Raw genomic sequence first — 24,274 nt, 5'->3', positions numbered from 1 at the left:
AACATACCATACCCTCATTAGCACATTATCTTGATACTTACAGGACAATACTTTTGCAGGACAATACTCAGCTCAAACCCAACCCCTTTCTGACTATATATTACTCTTCCTACACCCTTGACACTGAGAGACACTGTCCTTCAGTGTTACTACTCTGAAGATGCCTGCCACAGTTGCTGGCGAAACGTCAGGAAAGAAAATTCCAAGACCACGGTTACACAGCCCGGATAACCTACAAGAACCAATGAACTCTGACCGTGAAAGCCTTCGACAATATTTTTAATCACCCCTGTCTTTCTTTAGTATGTAACTTGTTCTACTTGCATTTTCCTGTTGCTACAGCACCCACTTTTGGCAATATCGCCTAATCTATTACCTGTAGTAGAGAAGATTCCTCCAACGATACCACAAAGTCTCACCAAGAACTGCCAGAACGGCATGTGCTCTTCTGTCACTGTCACCATCAGGGAACTGATGTCGTATTTCATGAAAATCCCTGACACCCCATGGCTGCCAGCTGCGTGATTGATCACTCTTTCCTGGAGAGCAACACAACAGTGAGGAAAGATAAATCAGATACAATGTTGTGACATGAGATCAAACATAAGCAAAGGTAGGGGTTTCAAAACAGAAAATACCATCTCCTTGGGAATAGTGAAAAAAAGGTAGAATGCATTACTGATGATAAACATCTACATGTAACAAGATTTAACAAAGGGGAAAAACAGAAATCTGTTTATGAAAATTGGTTCTTGTAGGTTATCCGGGCTGTGTGACCGTGGTCTTGGTATTTTCTTTCCTGACGTTTTGCCAGCAGCTGTGGCAGGCATCTTCAGAGGAGTAACACTGAAGAACGAACTCTGACCGTGAAAGCCTTCGACAATATTTTGTTTATGAAAAGTTGACATACTTTTTTTGGAATATTCAGCCAAAATGTATTTGAGGTATTTTTTTAAGCAGTGCTTTTTGTTATGCAATTTATCTTAGAGTCACTTTAGGTGTTTATGCTGTGGGTCTGCCCAATTTTAGGGGTGTCTGTGTAAATAATTCCTTGTGTGTGACATTTTAAACTGTGATGGAGATAAATGTGGGTCTCTGCTTGGGCCCTCAGTAGGGATGGGATGTGCGGAAGGACTTGGACCTTCATCGGTTTCAAGATGTCTATTCTTTACCCTACTAGGACTTCTACTGGAGTGGGGAAGTTGGCCTCTTGGGATAACAGAACTAAAGACAGAATATTGTGGCACTGCCCTCCGTTCTCTGTTTTTATGGTTGTATATACTCCTTAAATCAGTTGAGGAAAAAGGGAAATGCTAAACATTCCACCCTTCTACTGGCCCAACTTGAGCAGGAAGATCCAGAAAAGTCTAGAGACATTCCAAGAAAGCGGAAATGGGGAAGACACTATGATTGACAGGAGGAGGGTAGGGAACAAAGCCACACAGCCTATGGAGAAAGGAGAACACCACAAAAAAATATCCTCATTGAAATGATATACATAGAGCATTAAGCACAGGACAGGTGAATTTAAGCATGGAAACATACAGCCTTGGATCTGTAAACTATTTTTTCCTCTATCCTTCTCTTTTCTCCTGGTTTGCAGTGCAAAATGTAAAATAAAAATTAAGGGGAGGGGATGCAGGACACAGTAAGTAAATAAACACTACCGGCCATCCTTAGGTTATCCTTCATTGTGCCTTACCCTTTCTGTAACTGAAAACTGATGAGTTTCTGCTGAAATTTTAGACGTATGGAGTTTTGTTGGCACAATTGTGATAAAGTACTGGAACATCTGGTTGTCTGAAGGCAAAAGAAAGAGGCCGCAATTAAATCAAGATTCAGCATCAAGAGGCAGACAGACAGCAATTTGTTTGATTTGGCACATCTGATGTTTCCAAAAGCATAAATGCTCCTGGGAAGAAAAATGCAGAAAATTAAATAATTCTGATGAAGCTGATAAATGGGCCAAACAATCTTACTTACATAAACAACAACAATTGATCAAACCTTCATTCTGCACTCTGAGCACAGGGTGTCCAAGATCCACAGCCTTTTGAACTTTGCAGAATGAGAGCAACATAAGCAGCTACCAAGGCCCAAACTGTTGGTGGCTTCACTGCTTTGTGTGTTTAACAAAGCCCTCAAAAACCAGTGCTCACAGCAACATTTGCTGTACACAAGACGTTTGCAAGGAGGGAATGGCTGGGAGGAACATCTCTGCCAGCTGAATTGTCTTGGCCAAGTTCTTGCTTTCCTCTTCCTGTCACAGGTATACAACCTCAGCCTGGCCAGCTGAACAGCAAGAGCCAGAAGACTCAGGTCTGCGGCTCACAACCCAGTTCAAGAATATATATGAGCTATATCTAAAGCCATTTGGGGTGTATTGGGGGAGAAAAGCAAAGTACACATATTTTAACGGTGTCGGCTTGGTTTTTTAGTGGCTTGTCCTAATGGCTTTGTTTTAATGGATTTTACAGTCTTAGTTGTAAGCTCCCCTCGCGCTGGTCTGTGGAGAGGTGGCATGTATAATAAATACATAATATTATAGACTAGCTTTCTGAATCAGTCAGATCTTAACACTTCGTAAAACTGCACATAGCGCAGCATGCGCCGAAACCCTGCCAACAGAACGCACTGTAAGTGACAGCATGGGTGCAGAGCAGCTCTCAGGAGCTTTGGTTAGAGGCACTTACACAAGGAAGGAAGAGTTCAGCTGTAGGGGTAGTCAGCAAGCGTCTGTGAAGCCGAGTGCTTGCCCTGAGTGGTGGAGAATGCAGCCAGGCCACTCACGATAGCTTTCCCTTCAACACCACGTAGCTAGAAAGCATTGAGAAAGGAGGAGGAACTCCAAAGACCTCCAAGGAGCATCCCTGGGGATGATCGCCCGAGTGATGCAGTGGGCACAGAAGTGTGAGGAGATGTTCTCCGGTTGGCCCACGAGGCCAAGGTGGAACTGGCCAGTGGGGAGATGGGCACACCCTCTTTTGATGGGGCAGGGCTCGTGTACCTGACGAACTTTCCTCTCAATGCTGGGCTGTGCTCTTGAGCCCAAGGGAAAGGGAGAACATTGCAGATTAGTTGTGGGGCAGGGCACAAAGACCTTCTGCGAAAATTAAACAACTGTACATGGAGATGTTCGTAACACATTTGGAGAACGCATGCACACTCTATGCTAGAGAAGTGCATTCCTACTGTATAATAAAGGCGATCAACACATTAGACTGGCTCCTCCTCTCTACTGTGAAGTACTTACGATCTGATGCAATCTTTTCTGTACCATCTAAAGGATTAATAATGCCTGGGATGAGCTCTCCAAAAGACAAGTGATCTATCCTATGGGAGAAATTGTATGCTGAAAGACAAAACGTTGGAAAAGCCACAGAATTAAAGCTGCAGCATCAGGATAGCTATAACTACATAACAACTTATAGGCATCTGCCAAGAATTGTATGGTGGTATCCTAAGCAAAATGAGACCCTTATATTGCTCTTCTTTAACATTCAAATAATTGGCTAAAACTGCACTATCATGTTTCATAATATTTCATGGCACAGCTCAGACCTACAACTAAAATCAGGGATTAAGAAATAGGTCTCTGTAGCCCTGGTGTATGTTATAGGCCCATCTGTGGTAAGGTGATTAATGATCAGAAACAGGGCATTCTCTGTGGTAGTGCCTCAATTATAAAATAGTTTCCTCAGCAGTTTTACTGTTTAGATTGTCTTCGTTAATTTTATGGACTGCTTGCTGAATTATTTGAACGTGATTTTAAGCTGCTGCCTCTAACGTTGGTTTCACTGATGCTTATTGATTTTATTGGTTTGCACATACTAATGTGTGTACGTATTTACATTTTTGTTTTCTTGTAAGCTGCTTTGGGCAATTTTGGGAGACGTGGCTAACACACACTGTAAGTACATAAACGAGATCCTTCCCCACCTTCTCTCCTATTCTGTTCTCCACAATTTCAGTGCAACACACGATCAGTGTCAAATGGGTTTAGGAGCCCAACAATGTCATTTTGATTGGCCATTCATAACACCAAACTGAACAGGAGTGCCAGAGGGAAGGCACAGGGGAAGAGGCATACAATTCCACCACTCGACACCTAAAGCGCCGGGGAGGTGCTGTGGCTCAGTGGTAGAGCATCTGCTTGGCATGTAGAAGGTCCCAGGTTCAATCTCCGGCATCTCCAGTTAAAGGGACTAGACAAGTAGGTGATGTGAAAGACCTCTGGAGAGCCGCTGCCGGTCTGAGTAGACAATACTGACTTTGATGGACCAAGGGTCTGATTCAGTATAAGGCAGCTTCATGTGCATTCATGCGTGTGGCTTTTGTTGTAGGTCTCATTCACGTTTCTGCATGTGAAGAACCATACAGTATTCTTTTTGCTTGCACTATTGCAGAGCACTTCTACAATGTGCAACATTTCTTGCTACTATTAATAAGAATGGAAGAACTCACTGCTAACAATGTCTCTTTGCAAGATAACAAAGAAGGCTTACACTCATGGCTCACGAGGGCTGCCAAATGTGCGTGGCCTCTCGGATGCGGAATTGCTCTGAGGGGAACAGGGAGAGAACAGAGTTTCAAAACCAAAGAATGCTATGAAATAGATGGTTCTATAAACTTACAGCGAAGCAACTTTCATGTTGCTTCACTGTAAGTTTATAGAAAGTTAGGAATCCAACAGCAAAAAGTGTTTTAAAAAATCAAGGAATTCAGCTGTAGAAGCAGAAAACTTAATAGGTCCCCCCCTTTTGGTCTTAATGGAAAAAAATAATCCCTGAGGACATTTAAAAAAAAATCTAAAACATGGTTATGAAACAGGCAGAACAAATAACGGGTTGATGGAGATAAAACGAGAGAAATAGGACAGGAGATAAGCAGCTCAGTTTTGGTGAGACCAATGAAATGGCAGCCAGATGGGGACAAGGGTTTCTAGGACAGCTCTTAAAAATGGTTATGTTCCCAGAGGAATATAAAAGAAAAGAGAAGATGCAAAACAAGAACAGGGAAAACAATGACTCTGACCAAGGCAAGGATGCTCATATCCCAGCCAGAATAGAAGTAAGTTTGCATGATCCAAGACCATTAAAGTCTACCACACTGTCACATCTCAGAGTTCCCTTCCCCTGTGGGCAAAGGGGGAGAAGCTGGTCTGGCACACCCCGGAGAGCCCTGACCCTGGAGGAGAAGGGGGAGGAGGTGGTCTGGCACCCCCCGGAGAGCCCTGACCCTGGGGGAGAAGGGGGAGGAGCTGGTCTGGCACACCCCGGAGAGCCCTGACCCTGGAGGAGAAGGGGGAGGAGGTGGTTTGGCACACCCCGGAGAGCCCTGACCCTGGGGGAGAAGGGGGAGATCAGTGGTGCAGTCCTACAGGGGGCAGCAATACAGTTGCAGGGCAGAGCAAGGCTGGTCTGCAGGGGAAGCTAAGGAGCAGACGTGGGGGCTGTGTTAGCTCCCCATGGAGCTCCCTGTGGAGTCAAGACCTACTCTGATGCAGAGCTCTCCATGGGAGAAAGGGTCAAGCCAAAAAAGGCAGGAATTGGGAGTGGCCAGGACAAGGGGGATAAAAAGCCCTAGGAGGAGGAAGCAGTGGAAGAAGTAGCTGACTGACACAGGCAGGAAGCTGGGAAGAGCAGTAACCAGCAAGGGCCTGGGGTGCCTGCCACTGGGAGAAACTACAGCCTCACTGAGATCTAGGAGGCAGGTATTTTTGTCCAGGAATACAGCACCTCCTGGTAAATTTGTGGGCCAGCCACCTCAAGGCTTAACCTTGCAGGAAGGGTTTGAAGCTGTGACTAAAGGAACTCTGGAAGGGCCCACAGCCAAAGCTGGCCTAGAACCTGCATAGAAGGCAGTGGAGGCGATCATTGGAGAATGGGCCCCGTGGCTTCCCCAGGTCTGGCAACGGTATGAGTTGGCTGTTATGTGTGAGAAAGCCATTAAAATGGCATCTCTACAGTTCCCTGTTGTTGGTTCGTCTATGCTGAAGTACTTGGAAGACAGGATACCCCAGTGGGGGACTGGCCCCTGGCCCTTTTCACAAGCTGAGGGGACAGAATCTTTCTCTGTGCAGCCCCCAGCCCCCCCCCCCAAAAAAAAGATCTGGTGTAATATGAATAAATTGCACTGTCGGTGCAGTTAAATACACTTTTTAGCGATGTCGGTTTCTCAAGCAAAAGCTGGATCTTATGTGAATACCAAGATTAGAAATCACTCAAAAAACAGACATGTGGTCAGACACCAAGAATGATATACCTAAAACATTGGCGAGGGGAGGAGGGTTGATTTGTAATGGTTTTCAGTAAACAAAATGAACATACTTGCCCACAGTTATGTGAAAGTTTCCTGCCACTTTATTAACGTACAGGTGCCCATGAATTCTGCAAGCATCTGGGGGCTGCAATGAGTTGTCTTCCCTGGTTTATGAACAAAACAGGTCATAGTTATGAAGAAGCACTCCACAGATCACTGGCCTACCGTGCAAACAGCCCCTGAATGCAAATATTTAATGCCTTGGGTCCTAAGAAGGAATTTATCACCATCATCTACTTCAGCCTACATTTGCTGAGTAGAAGAAACTGCACGTTTAATCACAGACGCACGAAGAACAATTATCCTAGTCAGGGCAAAGCTTGTAAAGGACATTTTGTGCCACCTAAAAAACCTCCACAAAATGTTATGTGCTGTTTGCCTTTTTGGGAAGTCCCAGGTCAAAACTGCCAGCACATGCAAGACTCCTAGTTTCTATCCTAGGGACAATGAATGTGTTTGGCCGAGACCTTAACAAAAAATTCCCGACATGTACCTGTGAAGATGTTGGCATGCCAAGAAACAACAGGCGGGGGGAGAGAAAAGGACTCTGTGCTTGGCCAGGCACAATGGAAGCATGCTGAGCCCTGGCAGCACCACCATGCTTCAGGCCCAAATGATGGCTGCAGGGGTGCTCTGCCACCACATTAGGGGGCTCGTTTTAGTTGGCTGGGCTGATACCTGATACTGTGCACTGAGCAAAATGGTCTGGTGTGCAGCTGTTTGGCACCCATGCTAGGGGTTGCCTACGCCTAGCCGATGAAAGCTCCTACTAGAATACATTTGTTAGCTTATAATGTGCGAAAGCCTCTGAAATCCTTGCTGCTTACAGTATCTTCTCCTTTGTTTTTTTCCCCTTGAACTCTTTCTTAGCTGTGAAGGTGTTGAAACATGAGGGAAAACAAGAGCCAGGCTGCTACCAGAGGCCCACTTAAGATCCTCCTTACAAGTCCTACTCTCTGCCTGGACAAGTGATGTGGGTGGTGGCCTGAGGCAGGGCTTTCTCAGTGGTGGCACCCTGCCTGATGAATGCCCTCCCTCTTGAGACTCACCTGGTGTCTACTCTGCCCTAGTCTACTCTCTTTTAGAAGCCAGGCCAAAATATTTATTTTAATCCAGGCTTTTATTTAAATAGTTTGGTCTATGTAAGTTGTTTTTACACTCAGTTTCTAGCCTGAGGACTGTTTATGAGGATCATTTTAGGCTGCAGCATGTTTTGTGCTGTGTTTATGCTCTAACTAGTTCTTTAAATGGCTGGACTTCTAGTGGATTGTTAATTTTAATTACTGTATGCTGTTTAACCTTGTTGATTTTATGAGCCACAAAATAAAATAAGGTCTCTAGAGAGGTGGCATATACATTTTCTAAATAAGCTTAAAATGTAAATTTGAGGCATCATTTTTTTCAAAAAAGCTAAGTTTAATTTTTTTTTGAAAAGACCAAAAACTGTCATGCCATTAGAGTCAAGGAAAATCTGGACCATGTGCATAGTTCTGGGATTCAAAAAAGAAAAAAAGAAAGGCAAACACATTCACAATTAAAGAACACTGTATTTATAGTTTAGCCCTTCCTGATTCCAAGGGAACTTGTCTTGAAGGAAATACAACCTTTGAAAGAAGTCTACAAAAGTTTCTAGTCCACAGGTTCTTATTTCAGTCATTAGTGGGCAAAAATAAACCCTTCTCTCCCTGATCACCAGCCGGTCACAGAGGACCAGGTGAGCTGCTGTTTTCAACCTTAGGTAAGTGGCTTGAGAACACAGCCTGAACACACTTTAATTGCAATGGCACTTGCTCCAAATAAACTTGCTTAGGCATGCTAAAAACACCACATAAATGTTCTTGAAATTAAATGCTTGAAGCAAAAGGATAATAAAAACAATTACGTAGAGAGAGAAAGCAACCACTTACCTGGGTGGTAAGGCTGTTGAAGCACTTTTAAAAGCACTTTTGAATATTACATCTTGAAGTGAGTGTTCTTCCTGCAGCCTGCTCTGGATTATATGCAGCATCCTACAATTTGAATAGGCAACCAAGAAATTGTTCAGTCCCTCCTACACTAGTGTAACACAGGCTAGATACAGCTGTTCAGTATATTAACTGTTCCCTCTTCATGCTCACTGCAACAAAGGCAAGAGAAAAGCTGCACAACCATTTGCAAATAAGCAACTCCCCAAAACTAGATGCTGGCAAACAACAAGTCGGATGACGTTCAGCTTCAGATGGAATAAACGTCAAGACCCATCTTCACAAACTCTTCTTCGCCGACTAACAGGAAACATCCCCCTTTCGTCTTTTTGCCAGCTGGGCCTTGAGACTCAAGAAACTCAGCACCTCAGTTCCAAACATGAGACAGCTTGACAGTTGAGAACATGGCACATATTTAAAGATAAGGATTTATTGATTTACTTTATACCCTGCCTTTCGTCCTAGAGGGAATCCAAAGCAGCTTACATTGTTCTCTCCGTCATTTTATCCTCACTATCCTGTGAGGTAGCTCAGGCTGAGAGTCTCTGACTGGCTCAAAGTCACCAAGCAAGCAGGGATTCGAACCTAGATTGCCCAGATCTTACTCCAACACTGCAACCATTATACCACGCTGGTTCTCATAAATCTATAAATGAATCCGTGGGGGGAAAACAGATCGGGAGCTATGAATCCATTCCACTAGTGTAGAGATCTTCCACTGAAGGATAGAGCCAGAAGAGGTATGTTCCATCAGTAGACATCCACACTGCTAGAGGAATGGATTCTTAGGATCTGATCTAATGTATCTTTTTATTACAAAGGATGGTTCATAGTACAACTTTAACCCCCCCCCCCAAAAAAAACCTCCAATATGTATGTCTATATCTGCAGTAGTTACTCATCACTGACTAGTGACTGCTCAAAACGGGCTCAGTACACCACTGCTATTTAATTTCACAGTTTTATCTAACACTTAGCAGCAGCCAAATTTCTCTCTCTCACACCCACACACACATACACACAATTCTTTCCCACTTGGATGCACATACCTTTGCCATTCTTTTTGCATGGGGCTGAGCTCAAATATTACCTACAACAGAGGAAGATCAAGCATCAAGCCTAAATCCATTTTCTTTTATGCACAACCCTTCCCCCCACCCCACCCTTGGGCACGTGTTGGCACAGATGGCATTGTGCAGGCACTGGACAAGCAGCTCTAGCACTAACAATGGGCTACACAGCCCACTGAACGCCAACAGCTCCCAACGTATAAAGTCTTTCTGCTGCTTCAGCACGTGAGTCTGCAGTCCAAGTCAGACAGCAGAAGGTGTACATTCTTCAGTGTTTTCATCCAAATTCTTTAAAAAGTAGCAAAAGAAGAAGGTGAATCCCTCCCTTATCATCCACTCCCTCTTCTTTGTTAGGCTGCTGCTTCTTTTCAGCAGGGAATGCCATAAAGAAGTACCCCAGGTAACTGTGGAAATAATTTATCGTCTCAAAACTGAGACAGAGAAGCTCTGAGCGACCGATGTGCAGATATTCCCAAGAAAGGGAATCTGCTGCATCTTCACAAGCCATTTGCACTTCCCACAAGCACGCGGTGTCTGCCTCCCTCAAATTATGTGCTGCTTGTAGTCCACACTGGCGGTTGCTGCAATGCCCTCTGTTCCTTCAGTGGCAACCTTTCAGAACCACATCAATGCAAGGACGTGAGAAGAGTGTGAACACTGATATGGAGAGCAGTCACAGGTTCGTCAGACGTGCTGCTCCATCCCCAACAGGATGCTCTGCTCTCGTCCTTCAAATCCCATCCTTTAAACTCCAGCCTAAGAGATTCAGGCAAACATTCAGCGGTAAACAGAATTCCCACGTTTGCCACTGCAAATGGATAATCAGGAGCCCTGGCCTCTGCATCGGGGCGGGAGGGGGGGGAGAGGCAGTCGGGTCAAGAAAAATCAGGTGCCCTGTGCTGCTTTGTTGACAACACAAACACACTCAGCAAGCAAGAGGGGCTAGAAACCCCGCACATCTGAGTTCACCCTCATTCCAACCAAAACTTAGCCTAAGCCTATCTAACTACATTTGCTTGCTTTTATTCCTCACTAACTCGTCCCAACCCCAATCTAAATGTTTAACAAAGGGGCCACAAAGGCACTTGCTATGGCAAGCACAATCTTTTCATCCAGAGAAAATCCATGCCGTTTCCCAGAGCTGAGAGAATGACAGGGTTTCTCCTTCCTGCAGTCCTGGCTTTGGAAACTCTCAGGAAGCCAAACAAAGTTTCTGAGTGTCTCTGAGGTTCAGTTCAGAGCTGGGAAGGGGATCACGCTTGCTCCCCCCCAGAAAAGATTTGATGTTTCCATGGTTGGGGGGAGGGTTGGGGTTACAAGCAAGAGCAATTTGGCTGGTTATGGAGACCAGCCAATATCCATGACCTGCAGGACAAGGGATTACTTTATGCAAATGCATTATCATTTTACCTCCGTCAGTACACGGCCACATTGCTTGCTCACACAGCTTTTAGCCTTGGATCAGGAAATGATCATAATGCTCTGGGAAGAAGGAAGTGACATCCCTCCAGTGGCATGCAAAGGGAGACAGTGGGTAACAGCATCTCTCATAAACAAAGCAGCAAACTTACTGGCTCATAAACTAATCCATCAGCGGAGGCCACCATTGTTTCTGCCAAATCCAACACGTCAGCCCCGATGTCTGTTTCCAAATTGAAATGTTAAAAGGCAAGACACAGAAGCATAAGAACAGGCCTGTAAAACTGATATCCACAGCTCTTTTCATAAGGAATGTGGAAGGAAGCAGCCCATTTCTGTTTACCGGGAGTCCAATTTATCACAGCAACCTTCAACCACCACATGAAGGAAAGGACTGCAAAACACACATCTGTTCAAACCAACCAAGTGCAACATGTCAAACACAGGGCATGCCCAAAGCAACACACTGTTCCCTAATGAATTCTTTGAAGTTGTCATGGCTCCTTAAAAGACAACAACATACTGTGTTGAGTCCTGCAGTTCTGTGGAGCTAACTGTAGTGCTGTCTGCTGGCATACAGCGTCTTCCCCTTGACTTGAGGAGCTCAAGCAGTCTTGTGTCAGGGGGTGGCTCCTTGCACTGAAGGATTACTACAGCCAGCCTTGCTACAAAAACCACTACTTGTCAGATTATGCTGCTGAATGCTACTGAGCATGCTCACAATACCGCATGCTCAGTAGCAGCACCTGAAGCCTTTTGTCTTTTTCTCGCCTGCAACTAAATCTGACAAGTGGCTGTTTTGTTGCTACAACAGCACTTGCAGTGAGCAAATTCTACGCTGTAAGCTCACAAGAGAGGGCTTTATCAAGAAAATATTCCATTTTTGTAAAGCACTTGGTTTCAGTTTTGCTCCAGTTTACATTATGTATATATGAACAGTTTGGTTGAAAACTTGGGTTACAATCCCCCCTCCTTTTTACTTTGAAAGCAATTTTTAAGAATTACAAGCAATACAAAGAGAATGCACTAACAATTGAATTTCTTCTTATCTAGGGGCATTGTGTGATACAAGACACATAATTTCCCCCAAAATAAAAACAGTTTAATGGATAGCGGTGGTAAACAAGAGTTTATACGTGAGAAAAAGCAAGGAAATTACATTTATCTATAAATTGTCAATGAAGTTGTAACCCAGCACTTAGAAAGTGGGAAAGTACCGAAGTAATAATGTGTTTAATGTACAAAGGAGGATCAAAATTTCCTCCCTGCCACCAGAACAAGATAGCATGCCTCACTCAATGAAGTTCTACATGCCACTGCCATTAAGCCAAATTAGTTATTGTCATCACTAAAACAAAGTGGCCCATCAATTGTTTTCAAAGTAATCACTCAAGTCAACAGTGAAGCAGTCTCAGGAAAAGAACAGATCAAAAACATCCAGGAAGAACATGTCGTACTGTCTTACAACAACTTCACAGTAAAACAGAGGGATCACTTTTCTTTTCTTTAAATCTCCTTGCAAGTGGAAAGAAGCCAGTTTGCCGGGGAGAAGATGGTGCTAAAACATTTCCTTCCTGAAGGGAAAGCTTGCCATGTGGTGGGATGTTTCAATGGCTGGCCACTTTCAAATAAGCAACCCCAGGCTGAATTCTGGTGTGTGTTCATCTGCAAGGAAAACTAGTCTATGTCTTTCCATGATGGTCTGAACTGGTTTGGGAGATGGACCCGTACATGACACTTCACTTCTGGCATCCCTGTGTGGGGGTTCTCCCCATCTCTTAAATACCATCCAGGATCACCTACAATGTGTCATAATGCCACTGTTTTGCATTTTCCTGCACATCACTGCCTGCTGCTGGCGGGGTGATACACAACACTATGATGGCACAAGTTGGGGTAAATTATCTTACGTTATTAATTTACAGTACTTGAATTCCACCTTTCTGCCCAATGGCTCTTCAAGGCAGCATGAAAAGAACCTGACACGGGGATTCCATTTTCAATGGCAACCTACTGTTATCTGGACTTCCACCCGCACTAAATGACAGGCTGCAATCCTATGCAGAGTTACACCCCTCTAAAGCCTGTTGACTTTAATGGACTTAGAATCTGCACAGGATTGCACTGTCAGAATGACAAAACAGTAGCTTCAAATTAAAAAAAGAATACTTACACTGACACTTCATTGCAACGGTAATATCTATATTGATTCTTAATTTACTAGAAAAGAAACAAGGAAAAGAAACAAGGACAATATATTATAACTCTGTTTCACAGTAGCATTGTATAACAGTTCAGAAAAGTATGTATTAAAAGCACTCGAGATGGACTAAAGTTTGGAAGGAGAAGCACCAGAAAGGCAGATTTACACTGCAATTCTAAGCAGAGTTACACCCTTCAAAATTAATTAAAGTCAATGGGCTTAGAAGGGGGTAATTCTGCTTAGGACTGCACAGTTAGAGACACGTTGCCCATGTTACTAAGTATCGGTGACAGCCACCAACAATTCCTTTGAAGCCTTACTGTGGAATTTCACAGTCAAAGAGGAGTCTACTTGTATAATATATAATTGCCTCATGAACATCATTACGATCTTGAATGAAAGATGTTCAACTTTGTACACAGACAAGAAAAGAGAAACTGAATGTATGGTTTTGCCAATGATACAGGAAATGCAAGAACTTCATTATCACATGTACAAACCCCAACTCAGTAGGCACTCAGAGATTCAGCCTCCAAGAAATCCTATGTTTTGTCAGATCCACTATGAAAGGCAAAAAATTAAGCTGTGAAGCACAGGCAAAGAACAGCCCTGGACCAAAGCCCTAGAAGAGCAGTGGATAACTCATGTTGGCATAAGCACAAATTTCCAGCTTCCCTTCCATAGATATCCCCAAACCTGTTAAATTGCTGGCTTTGGATCCCAAGTCAACAATGTTCTGCTTGGTGCTTTATAACTAATCTCTACAAAATGTATATTGATCCTAACCACAGTTCAATGCCAAACATTCTCCATGGAAGCCAATTAACACTAGCGTGTGCTTGCCAAAAGCCTTAATTAGGCTACCTGAACAAGGAGCAGCCTAATTTGCTTCATCTTTGCTTCCATTCACCCCTTGAAGAGGCAGTGAAAGAAGGAAACAAGTTTGCATTTCTATTTAAAGAGAAAGATACAGACACTTTCGTGGGTGTACGTCTTTCTCCAGGCATGAAGGTATTTGTAAGCAGAGTAGATTAAAGACGCTGGCTGAAGACCTAACAGTGTGATCTTAAGTGTGTATATACTCAGAAGTGCGTCCCAATGAGCTCAATCGAACTTACACCCTAGTTAACATGCTTCAAATTGTAGCACAGGTCAGTGAAGAACAGAGTAGGTTGTGAGCACATCAGCAGGCAGGACTGTCATAAAACTTGTTAAAATGTTTAAAGGCGGTAGTGAGAGGAGCACAGAGCATTAGAGGAGTCTGCAAATAACAGCACTTAAGACCACCCTCGCCTAAGCAAAGAGAAAGAGGAGCTTCAGTGAGCTGGAAGATTGGCAGCATTTGCCAGGAAGAGCCGCCTCACCAAACTTAGCTGAGAAAGCATTACAACAAATTGCAAGAGACTCGTTTTCCGCTCAGGGACTGCTCACCAAGGGGGCACAACAGTTCCTTGCTGGTACTTCATTACACTGATGCCAACATCCCCCAATTATCTCCATGACAACAAAGGCAGGAGCCAAAATACACAACAGTGATTCTTCTCCAAAGCATTAAGATCACTTCAGCTTCCAACTGTGAGGCGAAAAGTTCATGATTCCCCAAAAGCAAACACAAAGCAGGCATGCGCATGGCAAACACACACAACAGCAGCACACAAAGTGGAATGAAAAAATACAATTACATCTCCCCACTTGGGAGAGATAAGATTGCCTGGCCCTTAACTATGGTTAACACACTGGGGAAAAGCCCAGGGATGGCAGGACCCTTCACCCTTTGAGCAAAAATCCCCTTCCGCCTCCCCTTCTGCCAGCTTTAACCACGGTTAAGAATACATTTGCATCCACACTGACCATGATTCACAATATCCCAGTTTATCACCAGCTTGAGCTTGGCTTTGGACTGTGATGGGAGAGGAAGGGGGATTCTCACTGCAGGGGACCCAGAGAACAGCCCCAGGCAGCCCTTTCTTAATCCCTTAAGGGAGGAGCTGCACCAGCCCTACAGTCTTAAAAGCCAAACTGGAGGTTAGCGGCAACGGCTAGAACAAGCAATCCCCAAGGTCCTCGAGTTCTGAGGCGGTCAAGGCCTTCAAATATGAAAGGCCAATGCATACGCTGCCAATAATGGTGCTTCCATATGGGTGGCTCTCACATGACTTCCACAGATATCACTGGAGTCATCAAAAGAGTTTGGTTAACTGGCATGGGCACTGGCCCCCAACACAGGGGCAATTGTAGCCTCAGAAATAGTCAGTTACCTAATCCAGGTGGCTGCTTACTGCATGTATTAGTGGTGCAAGGAGGACTCCAGGCACAAGGGAAATGCTTCTGAGCCACCAGGGTAATGAATTAATTTGCCCTAAGGAAACCAGCCAGCCAGCATCTTCTTAACAGCTTGGCCCTGGATTCGATCATTCTCCACTGCTTTCCATAGCCAAGGTAAGCCTGCTTGTTTTTCTTATCTTCTCACAGGAAATATATTTGATCATTGTTTTGCAGCCTCTCAAGCATCTGGGTGCTGTTGCTCCTTAAGGTATTACCAGTTTTAAAAAATGAAAAGTTATCATCTCAAGACAAGAAAAAAGAAGAGAAACAATAATGCAGCAGGAAAGCAACACAAGATTTTAAAGCAAATTAGAGAGAGAAACATTACCTAATAAAATCCTTATCTACTTCATATTCATATTTCATCCAGGTGTCTTGATAGACTGTAAACTCCATGATGGTTAAAAGAGCCATAGTAGTAAATGCGATTAGAGAAACTGAAACATTCAAAGGGAAAAAGGCAAAGAGAAGGAAGTACACATTTTAAAAATGGCATCAGTTTGTTGAATTTACAGGAGAGAAAAAAAGATAACTGAGCACACTGTATACGTAAAACTTTACTCATACATCTATGTCCCTTAGAACCTCTTCTGAAGAGCCAACTACTGCAGCGGACAGCAATCTGGACATATACCAGGGAACCCTGGGTTCAAACTCCTAATCAGCTTGCTAGCTGACCTTCAGGCCAACATATCTCACAGGTTTACACAGTCAGAACACTGAAGACAGTTTTTCCCCATTGTTTTCTAATTCTGTAATCCCAGTACTATTGCATTATTGGATGTCTAACGCTGCCTGGCTGAATTGTTTTTAATACTTTGTAATCCACCTTGGATCTCAGCGAGAAAGGAACATTATAAAGGAAATCAATCAATCAATAAAATAAATAAAGGTCCTTGTGAGGATAACAAAGTGATATGTTAATCAACCCGATCTCCTTAGGAGAGGGGTGGGATAAAAATGGAGTAAATATGTTTTGCAAACGAGTTTAATTCCCCCAGCACTGAAGTGTCTGTTGCTCTGTCATTCAAAGGGGAGAAAGGGGTTCCCACACCAAGCCAAGTCCTCTGAAGCGAGTATCCTCTCCCCTTCCTAGCCTACCTGTTTACATCTGAACAACTGCCTGGCTAGATCGCTGTGCTGGTTTGGGACTCATGTGATGGTACCCTCAAGACCCAAGCCACTGCCATAGGTGCTTCAAAACCCAAGCTGTAGGAGACAGCGCCATGGTCCCTGTGCTGTACAAACCCATGTACCAGATATGCTCCTTCATGCCCACAGCTCCCTCTTAACCTTTCTCTGCTACTGCCCTGACCCTGTGGAATGGCCTCACTGAAGAGGCTCAAAAGACAAACGCTTGGTATCACCATGAAGGAAGGCAGGGGCCCTTTGGCTGACTTGGCTGCTGGGGTAGGTCTGCTTTTACTCTTTTTGGCTGTTGGGATTTCAGGCTGACTTTTCTGTTTATCGTGGCGATAATGTCTAGCACTCGTCATGACAAGGCACAGTTGGGGAGTTTTCCAATGAACTTGCTTTAAAGGAGACTGTGAGCCTATGTGAGGTTTGTGCATAGGGGATATAAATATTGGTAAATGAAGTATATAACACAGGAGTACAACATCAGAAGTTTTATATTGGAAAATCTGCCCAGAGAAAAGAATTATGAACACTTGGGGTGGGGGGAGTGGGGCTCTGATGCCCACCTCATGTAGTAAAAACCAGAAGAACAGCCTGTTCCCAGAGCACAGTAGCGCTGGCCTGTGCTGCCCAGAGTCTTCTTTCTGTACCAGTTACAGATTTCTTTTAGGAAGCAAATCTCCCACTTACATTTTTGCCCCTGAATGAGCAAAGTACACAATAATAAAAAAAAAAAAACACAGACAAGAGACCAATCCTCAGGTACAATCTGTTCAGTTCAGATCTTCCGAAGCCAATTTTTTCATTAAGTGGTGTAATCATGCACACAAGCCCAAATGTAACAACATGCAAACAGAAATCTCAGGCGGCAAAACCCCAAGCATGCATGCTGAGGAGCAAGCCCACTGAACTCAGCTAGATTTGTGCATGTGTAAAGTGACGTCAAGATGCAGCCAACTTCTAGTGGTTTTCCAGGCAAGCGATGTTAAGAGGTGGTTTTCCATTGCCTGCCTCCACGGAGTGACCCTGGGCTTCCTTGGTGGTCTCCCATCCAAGTATTAACCAGGGCCAACCCTGCCTAGCTTTTCAGATGGGGATAGCTTAGGCCATCCAGGTCAGGGACACCTAGATTTTACTTCCCAGTGAACAGCCACAGACTCAAACAGGTCATCTTGAGGGTGTTGCACAAAAACAAGCAGCAGGGTGGTTAGCTGTGGCAGCAAAGGACGGCTCTGGCATTTCCCCCAGTCAAGGCTCCCCTTGGACCATAGCAGCATCAGCTCCCACACTGTTCTCCAGCATAACAACAGCAGCATTTGGAAAGAGCAGTTTTCTTCTTTAGTGAAATGACCACGAGAGCATCTTTATCTGACTACAGAACCAATGACCCCTGAGCATCGGTTTCTTGCACTCTCATGGAACATCAGAACCCCAGACTGCGGCTGCCACGAGCAGAGTAGGTGGGAGCAAAGGGGTGGGTTTTTCAGTACTACTAATCTGGAGGAGGGGAGGGGCCGTGGCTCAGTGGTAGGGCATGCTTATGTTCCCAGGTTCAGTCCCCAGCATCTGCAGTTAAAAGGATCAGGTGGTAGGTGATGCAAAAAAACCTCCACCTGAGACCCTGGAGAGCTGCTGCCAGTCTGAGTAGACAATACTGACACTGATGGACAAGTGGCCTGATTCAGTATAAGGCAGCTTCATGTGTTCATGTGCGAGCACTCGCTTCTCAAATCAAACTGAAACAGGATTGGTGCTTTTTCTTCACGAGAAGCTTGGGAACCCCTGCGCCAGTCCCTTTTTGCCCCATTTCTAAGACAAGAAAGAACCATTCAACCCAGTGGTCTGACTTCTGAGGCCTTTTTCACAACAAGCCTTCATTCGTTGAATCTAATTCTTACAACTCAGGCTTACAAGCCACCAGACTTGAAGATTCTGTTCGACACTACCTGTTCCTCCGCTTGCAGACGTCTCAATGTAGCTTTCAGGAACTTTTGGAAAGGCATCCAACTCTTTCATTAAATTCAAGGTCTTCTTCCGATTCAGGCGCCTCATCTTCAGCAGGTTTCTCAATATTTTCCTTCATATATTCACTCTGCATTTTGAGAGCATACCAACCAAATGTAGTTAAGTGATAAATGTCCTTTCTCAGTTTGGAAATTCAATACCCTGTAACTACATTTGAAACCAGGTGATGTGATCAGACTTAGAAACTCCAAGACTATAAAGCTACTGAACTGAAAAATGCATCTTACCACCAGGATATCAGAATATCAACGGTTATTTTTTCGTTCTGCTCAAGTAACTATAAATGTTTTCAATGTTAAATTAAATCAAGATAAAACCTGGTTTGGGCCCACATGCCAACTGCATACCTGTTTTTAATCGTCTGCCAATGTCACTAACCTCTGATTCACTTCAAAGAGTCCACAGCATGTTTAGCAATGGAATAGCCAAGGAGTGGTAACATTTACAAGCCAGCAAATTCACCACCACCAACCAACCAACTTTTAAGCTACCTAGAAGATACACAAGTGACAGTGCAATCCTAAGCAGAGTTATACCCCTTTGAGTCCATTGTAGTCAATGAATTTAGAATGGTATAACTCTACTTAGGATGGCACTGCTAACCCACTGAACAAGGTGCTATTATTTAAGCATTCCCACAACTTGGTCTTGCTACTGAGGCTGGAACTGCACATCATTAGGCAAAAGCAAAATTCCTAAACCCATCTTTGCTTGAGGTGACATTTGCTGGGGAGAAACAGTAAGTGGGAAGAAGAACACTTAATCCTCTCGCTTGGCCCTTCCCTCACAATCCCTTCCCAGCAGCTATTTTTTCAACCAACTAGGTTTAATTTCTGCTCTTGAAACCTGCAAAAAAAAAAGCAGAAAAAACCAACAACATGGGAAAGGGGCAGGCCCTTTCCACTTGCTGATTATCCCCTGCAAATATCCTCCCCATAACCCAGCAGGGGCATTCCATGGCAAACACTGTTTTGGGAACACCCTATTGGCAGAGGTCACTGTGTAGTCCCTCCCTGAATATTACATAATGACTTGAATACTGGAAAGGTTCCGCCTTAGTGGGTAGTATTCACAGTATAATGAAGCGGTTATGGAGCTTCCTGAAGCCTGCAATGCTGTTTTAAGTTCTACAATTTAAAAAAAGTGTTTATTCTACAAATGTGCTTCAAATTACGTAAACTCTATCATTTGTATTTCCTTTTACAGATATCAAGCTGGGTTTAACAGCACGTTACTTGAAACTTTGCTGGAAATTCAAACACATTAAAACCCAAACACAATTTCACTCATGAAAGGACAGGTTAAAACAAAAATCCTCACACACCAACTGCCTTACCTTGATGTTCTGTTCCTCCTGCCGGTGTTATTCAGTATCATGGAGAGACTGCAGAGCAAAGCAAGTCCGTGGGCAGAGATTCTGAAACAAGATAGGATCAAAATTACTTTGTTACATTATATAAAGTACACAAAGGCTGTCAAGATAGAGGTTTATAAAATTATGCCTGGTGTAAAGAAGGGGGATAGACAGAAACTTTTCTTTCCCCAGTTCTCATGACTAAAAACTCAGATCACCCTATATTGGCAGCAGATTCAAGACAGACAAAGGCTGACCGAGTATGACTGAGAATATTACTCACATGTATTAAAAAAAATAAAACATTCCAGGCAAACAATACCACAATGACTCAAAGAAAACATAGGAAGTATACCCTCCTCCATGGTAGAGTGAGGATTTGAACCTGGGTTTCCCAGATCCCAGCAGCCTGAATAGCCCAGTTTGGCCTGAGCTTGTCAGGGCTTGGTAAGCAGGGTTTGCCACAGTAAGAACTTGGATGGGACAACACCAAGGAAGACGAATGTTGCTATACAGAGGAAGACAACGGCAACCCACTTCTACTCATCTGCTACCCTGAAAACCCCATGATCCTGGGGTCACCATGACTTGGCTGAGATCTGACATCAAGTTCTTCCTATTCTTCCCAGATCCCAGTCCAAAACACTAACCATAACACCAAACTGCTTGTCTGTGAGCTCTGGAAGCTGGTCCTACAAACTTAACATAACAAAATTAAAAAATGAGCAGAAACTTACCCAGTCCAGCTAAGATTAGCCATGACTAACTGCCCTTTTCCATTGGTATTATTGGGATTTAGTCTTGACTACCTTTACCAACACTGGGGCCCCTCTTTTCCTTCCTATTGTCACAGAGCAAGTCAAACAAAACCACATAATTCAGGCTTTCCTCAAAGGTACTTAATGGTGTGAGCTATGGTCTGCCATACAGTAGAGCATGAAGCCAAGCACTAGACCCTCTACTCAAGAGCAGTGGAATACATCGCTTTTTTGCTGTACAAAGCCCCACTTCTATGCCTGCACCAGCACCAGAGAAAAGAGCAGTGCAGATTAGGAGAAGGGGGAGGAAAGAGGGACAGAGGTGGCCTATGCAAGGTGGATGACATTGCCTTCATGATCCACAGGTGGGTCTGCCCTCTTGTTCTGACACTTCAACTGCAACATCTGGAGCAGCTGTTTGCTGTGCAGCAGCAATAGCCAAAGAGGAAGAAGTAGTGTTGGTTTTTATACCCTGCTTTTCTCCTCCCCCGCCACAACAGGCAGCTTGTGAGGTAGGTGGAGCTGAGAGTTCTGAGAGAACTGTGACTAGTCCAAGGTCACCCAGCAGGCTTCATGTGGGGAAACTACCCCGGTTCTCCAGATTAGAGTCCGCCGCTCTTAATCACTACACCCACGCTGGCTCTCTCACTGGAAGTTGGGCTGCAGATCCCTATGAAACTCAGGAACTTTCCTCTTGCTCACATACAGCTCTCTGTAAAGCAGCAATAAGAGAAGTGGTTGGCATCCAGCTAACTTCATGCAACAGTGCAAAAACAAATTACAAAGCGGCATGCTAAAGGCCATTACAAAATGTAACAATTCAGGCTATGAACTTTTCATCTGCAACATCAAAAAGTAAATCCTGCTCTGCAACAATTTTATCCATGTTTTTCTAACACACGCCTGTTTCCTTGTAGCCTATCAGCAGCTGCCAAATTACCTTTAGTAGCCTATTAGGCAAAGCGAGTGAAGGAGGAAGCATGCCTGTCAGATTCTTAATGTTCCCTCTCTCTGTCTTCCCTTGGTAATTCCAGTTCTGGCAGAGTTGATATGACATTGCTAGTAAATAGCCTAGCTAGTGTTTCAAGAGCCTTGTTGCTCTTGTAGTTTGTGCTAAATAATCCAGAGAGAAAAGCTTTCAATGTTAGGCATCTCCCAAGTATGAGAAAGCACACCAGATGTTCAGGTACTATTAAGACGATTAGCAGTCTGATTTTATCCATCTTTATGCCGAAATAAGTTCCATGGTGTTTAGTGGGACTTGCTCCCAAGTAAGAACTCACAGAATTATAATGCCACTCTAGTCCATGTATATATTAAAGAGCTCAACATATTAGAATAAATGACGGGTGTAGGAAAAAATGAGATTATGTGTTTGCCTTCATCTCACATTGCAAACGTTTTTACTGTGAAAAGTGTAAATCCTATTGATTCTGTGTCAGAAATGAAAACTGTGAAAACATCATACTGAATCTAGAGGGCCAGTGTGGCATGGTGGTTAGAGTGTTAGAGCTGGACTTGGTGACCAAGGTTTAATCTCTATTTTGCCATGAAGCTCAACAGAGGACCAGTCTTTCTCAGATTAACCTCACAGGGATGTTGCAAGCATAAACCAGAGGAGAGAACCATGGAAAGGACCCTGAACTCCTTACAGGAAGGGCAGAATACTAAACTTATAGGACAAATTCACCACCAACCAACCATTTGCTGGGCTTCTCTGCAGCATTATCTCAATAGTATGTGCAAAAGATAAAAGCAAGAAAATGCTGAAGGACAGAAGATGAATTAATCAAGGAGAGTATCTGGAATGCAACATCTGTGAATCAGAAAAATAAACACTAATAATAGTAAGGAAAAGCAAAGAATGGTGAGTGAAGGTAGTGAGTGGGACAGAGCTATTCTATTAATTCCATATATATTTTACAAATTGACTCAGACCAGGTTCTACATACAGTACACAAAGTTCAAAGATGAAAACACATTGAATAGAGCTGAGCTTAACAGTCGTTGGCCACAAGACATCCAACTGTTGACAAAGAATATCGATAGGTTATTAGCGCAACTGATTACAGCAATCCTAAGGGCATCTACTCCAAATGCAACTCATATCTATTCAGTGGCGTCTACTCACAGAAAATATTCTGAGGATTGCACTGGACGTCACCTTTCAATTTAGAATGTCTCACTTGTAAAGTTAATGTGAGAGAAAAGATGTGCAGTACAATCACTGCACATCTCAGTTCAATGTGACTTGATCCATAGAAAGGGGATTTAGGGCAGCAGTTTTAAAGACAGCTTCAGAGAGCATACTTAACAGCACATTCCTAAATAAGCATATTCGGGATGAAATCCCACCGAGTCCAAAGATATTTACTATCTATTAACAGGGGTTAGGATTGCAGCCTTAAACACCTGTGTGCATCTCTTACATGAAATAAACTTAAATAAAAATCAAATCAAAACCATGTTCTGGTCAATATGGGGGTTGTGTTTGAAAGTACAAGCCAACTTGAGGGCACTACCAGCACATATAGGAAGCTTGAGTGGCTGTGTAACGTGTGGACGTAGATCTGTTGTGTCCCAATTGCTTCAGAGTTTTCAAAATGGCTTTTGTATTCTCCTTCTCTGGCACCACGTTTACTCATCGCCAAAGCAAAACCCAACCCCTAAAGCTGCGCGACAGCTCTTAGGAGAGCCGGCCAAATCACAAAGCAGAGGGCAGCCTTTCCAGAGAACTTTTCACCAGGCTGGATGTTTAAAATACAGACAGGGAAAGAGACAGCCCGGGAAGGGCTTCGGGGCATCGACGGTCCAAAGTGTGGAAAGTGCCTAAGGATGTTCCCACTCACGTCCCACGGCCACATTTCCCACCTCTGCCGCTTTGGTTAGAAGGGTCGGCCCGTTTCGAAACCCCCTCGCTAGCTCTTTGGAACCACATCCACGCGTACAAAAGAGCCGCTTTTCCAGCGGCACGTGCGAATGTGTCACTTCTGAAAGCCGCCTGGACGCAGAAGAGGGACACGAGCCACCCGAACACAGGAGGGATCCCGAGTCCCCCAGCTAGGGAGAAGGGGCGAACGCCTTGAGAGGGGCGGGTGGGGAAGTATACAAGGAAAGAGAGAGAAGGGAGACCCACCAGGAAGCTGCAGGTGTGCCCGGTTAAAGGGGCGGGAAGCGGTCAGGGTAAGGTAGGTAAAGCTTTGGCTGGGGATTATGTGTGTGTGTGTGTGGGGGGGAGGCACGTTACCTCTCGCAGCCCTTGCAGAGCTCCGGCGTTCAGGGCTCCCGCCTCATCCGCGCCCCCTTTTCCAGGCGACCACCCACCGCCTCTGGACCTCTGATGGAAGGGGGGGGGACCAGAGCGGCGCGCCGGTGGAACCTTCGAAACGGGAGAAGGGAGGAGGGGGGAAGATGAAAAAAAGTGGGAGGCAGGCACGCGCCAAAGGGGGGGGTGAAAGACGAGCTTAGCCGCCCGGACCAATTAGAAAGCAACTCATGACACTCCGCCGTTCCCTCTTCCCCGCCCGCTTCCAGGAACCATGAAGAGAGGAGGAGAAGGAAAGCGACCGGAAGTATGTCTGGGCGCGCCGTTCTGTCCGTGACGCTCTTTATGGTAAGCTGGGTTGGGCGGCTCCTCTTTCGAGCCGTCCCCGTGAGAGCGCCCCCTGTGGCGCTGTCGGGAGCGTCCGTGGGACGGT

General features: G+C 44.5%; 1 protein-coding gene across 1 annotated transcript in view; it reads right to left on the bottom strand.

The window, feature by feature from the left end:
* Positions 1-23,846, bottom strand: part of ERGIC2 (ERGIC and golgi 2) — a 28,069-nt gene extending 4,223 nt beyond the window's left edge. Inside the window, exons 1-13 of the mRNA XM_056846860.1 lie at positions 23,824-23,846; positions 19,801-19,881; positions 18,386-18,531; positions 15,631-15,739; positions 12,948-12,994; positions 10,927-10,997; positions 9,335-9,375; positions 8,229-8,330; positions 6,330-6,425; positions 4,506-4,561; positions 3,254-3,352; positions 1,703-1,800; positions 377-539 (exon numbers count right to left, since the gene is read on the bottom strand). Coding sequence (XP_056702838.1) covers positions 377-539; positions 1,703-1,800; positions 3,254-3,352; positions 4,506-4,561; positions 6,330-6,425; positions 8,229-8,330; positions 9,335-9,375; positions 10,927-10,997; positions 12,948-12,994; positions 15,631-15,739; positions 18,386-18,491 — 988 coding nt within the window. The 5' untranslated portion in view covers positions 18,492-18,531; positions 19,801-19,881; positions 23,824-23,846. The remainder of the gene's footprint in view (positions 1-376; positions 540-1,702; positions 1,801-3,253; positions 3,353-4,505; positions 4,562-6,329; positions 6,426-8,228; positions 8,331-9,334; positions 9,376-10,926; positions 10,998-12,947; positions 12,995-15,630; positions 15,740-18,385; positions 18,532-19,800; positions 19,882-23,823) is intronic.
* Between the last annotated feature and the right edge of the window lie 428 nt (positions 23,847-24,274).

The sequence above is a fragment of the Euleptes europaea genome, chromosome 3, assembly GCF_029931775.1.
Source record: "Euleptes europaea isolate rEulEur1 chromosome 3, rEulEur1.hap1, whole genome shotgun sequence".
In the NCBI taxonomy this organism is placed as follows: domain Eukaryota; kingdom Metazoa; phylum Chordata; class Lepidosauria; order Squamata; family Sphaerodactylidae; genus Euleptes; species Euleptes europaea.
This window is presented reverse-complemented; position numbering and strand designations above follow the sequence as displayed.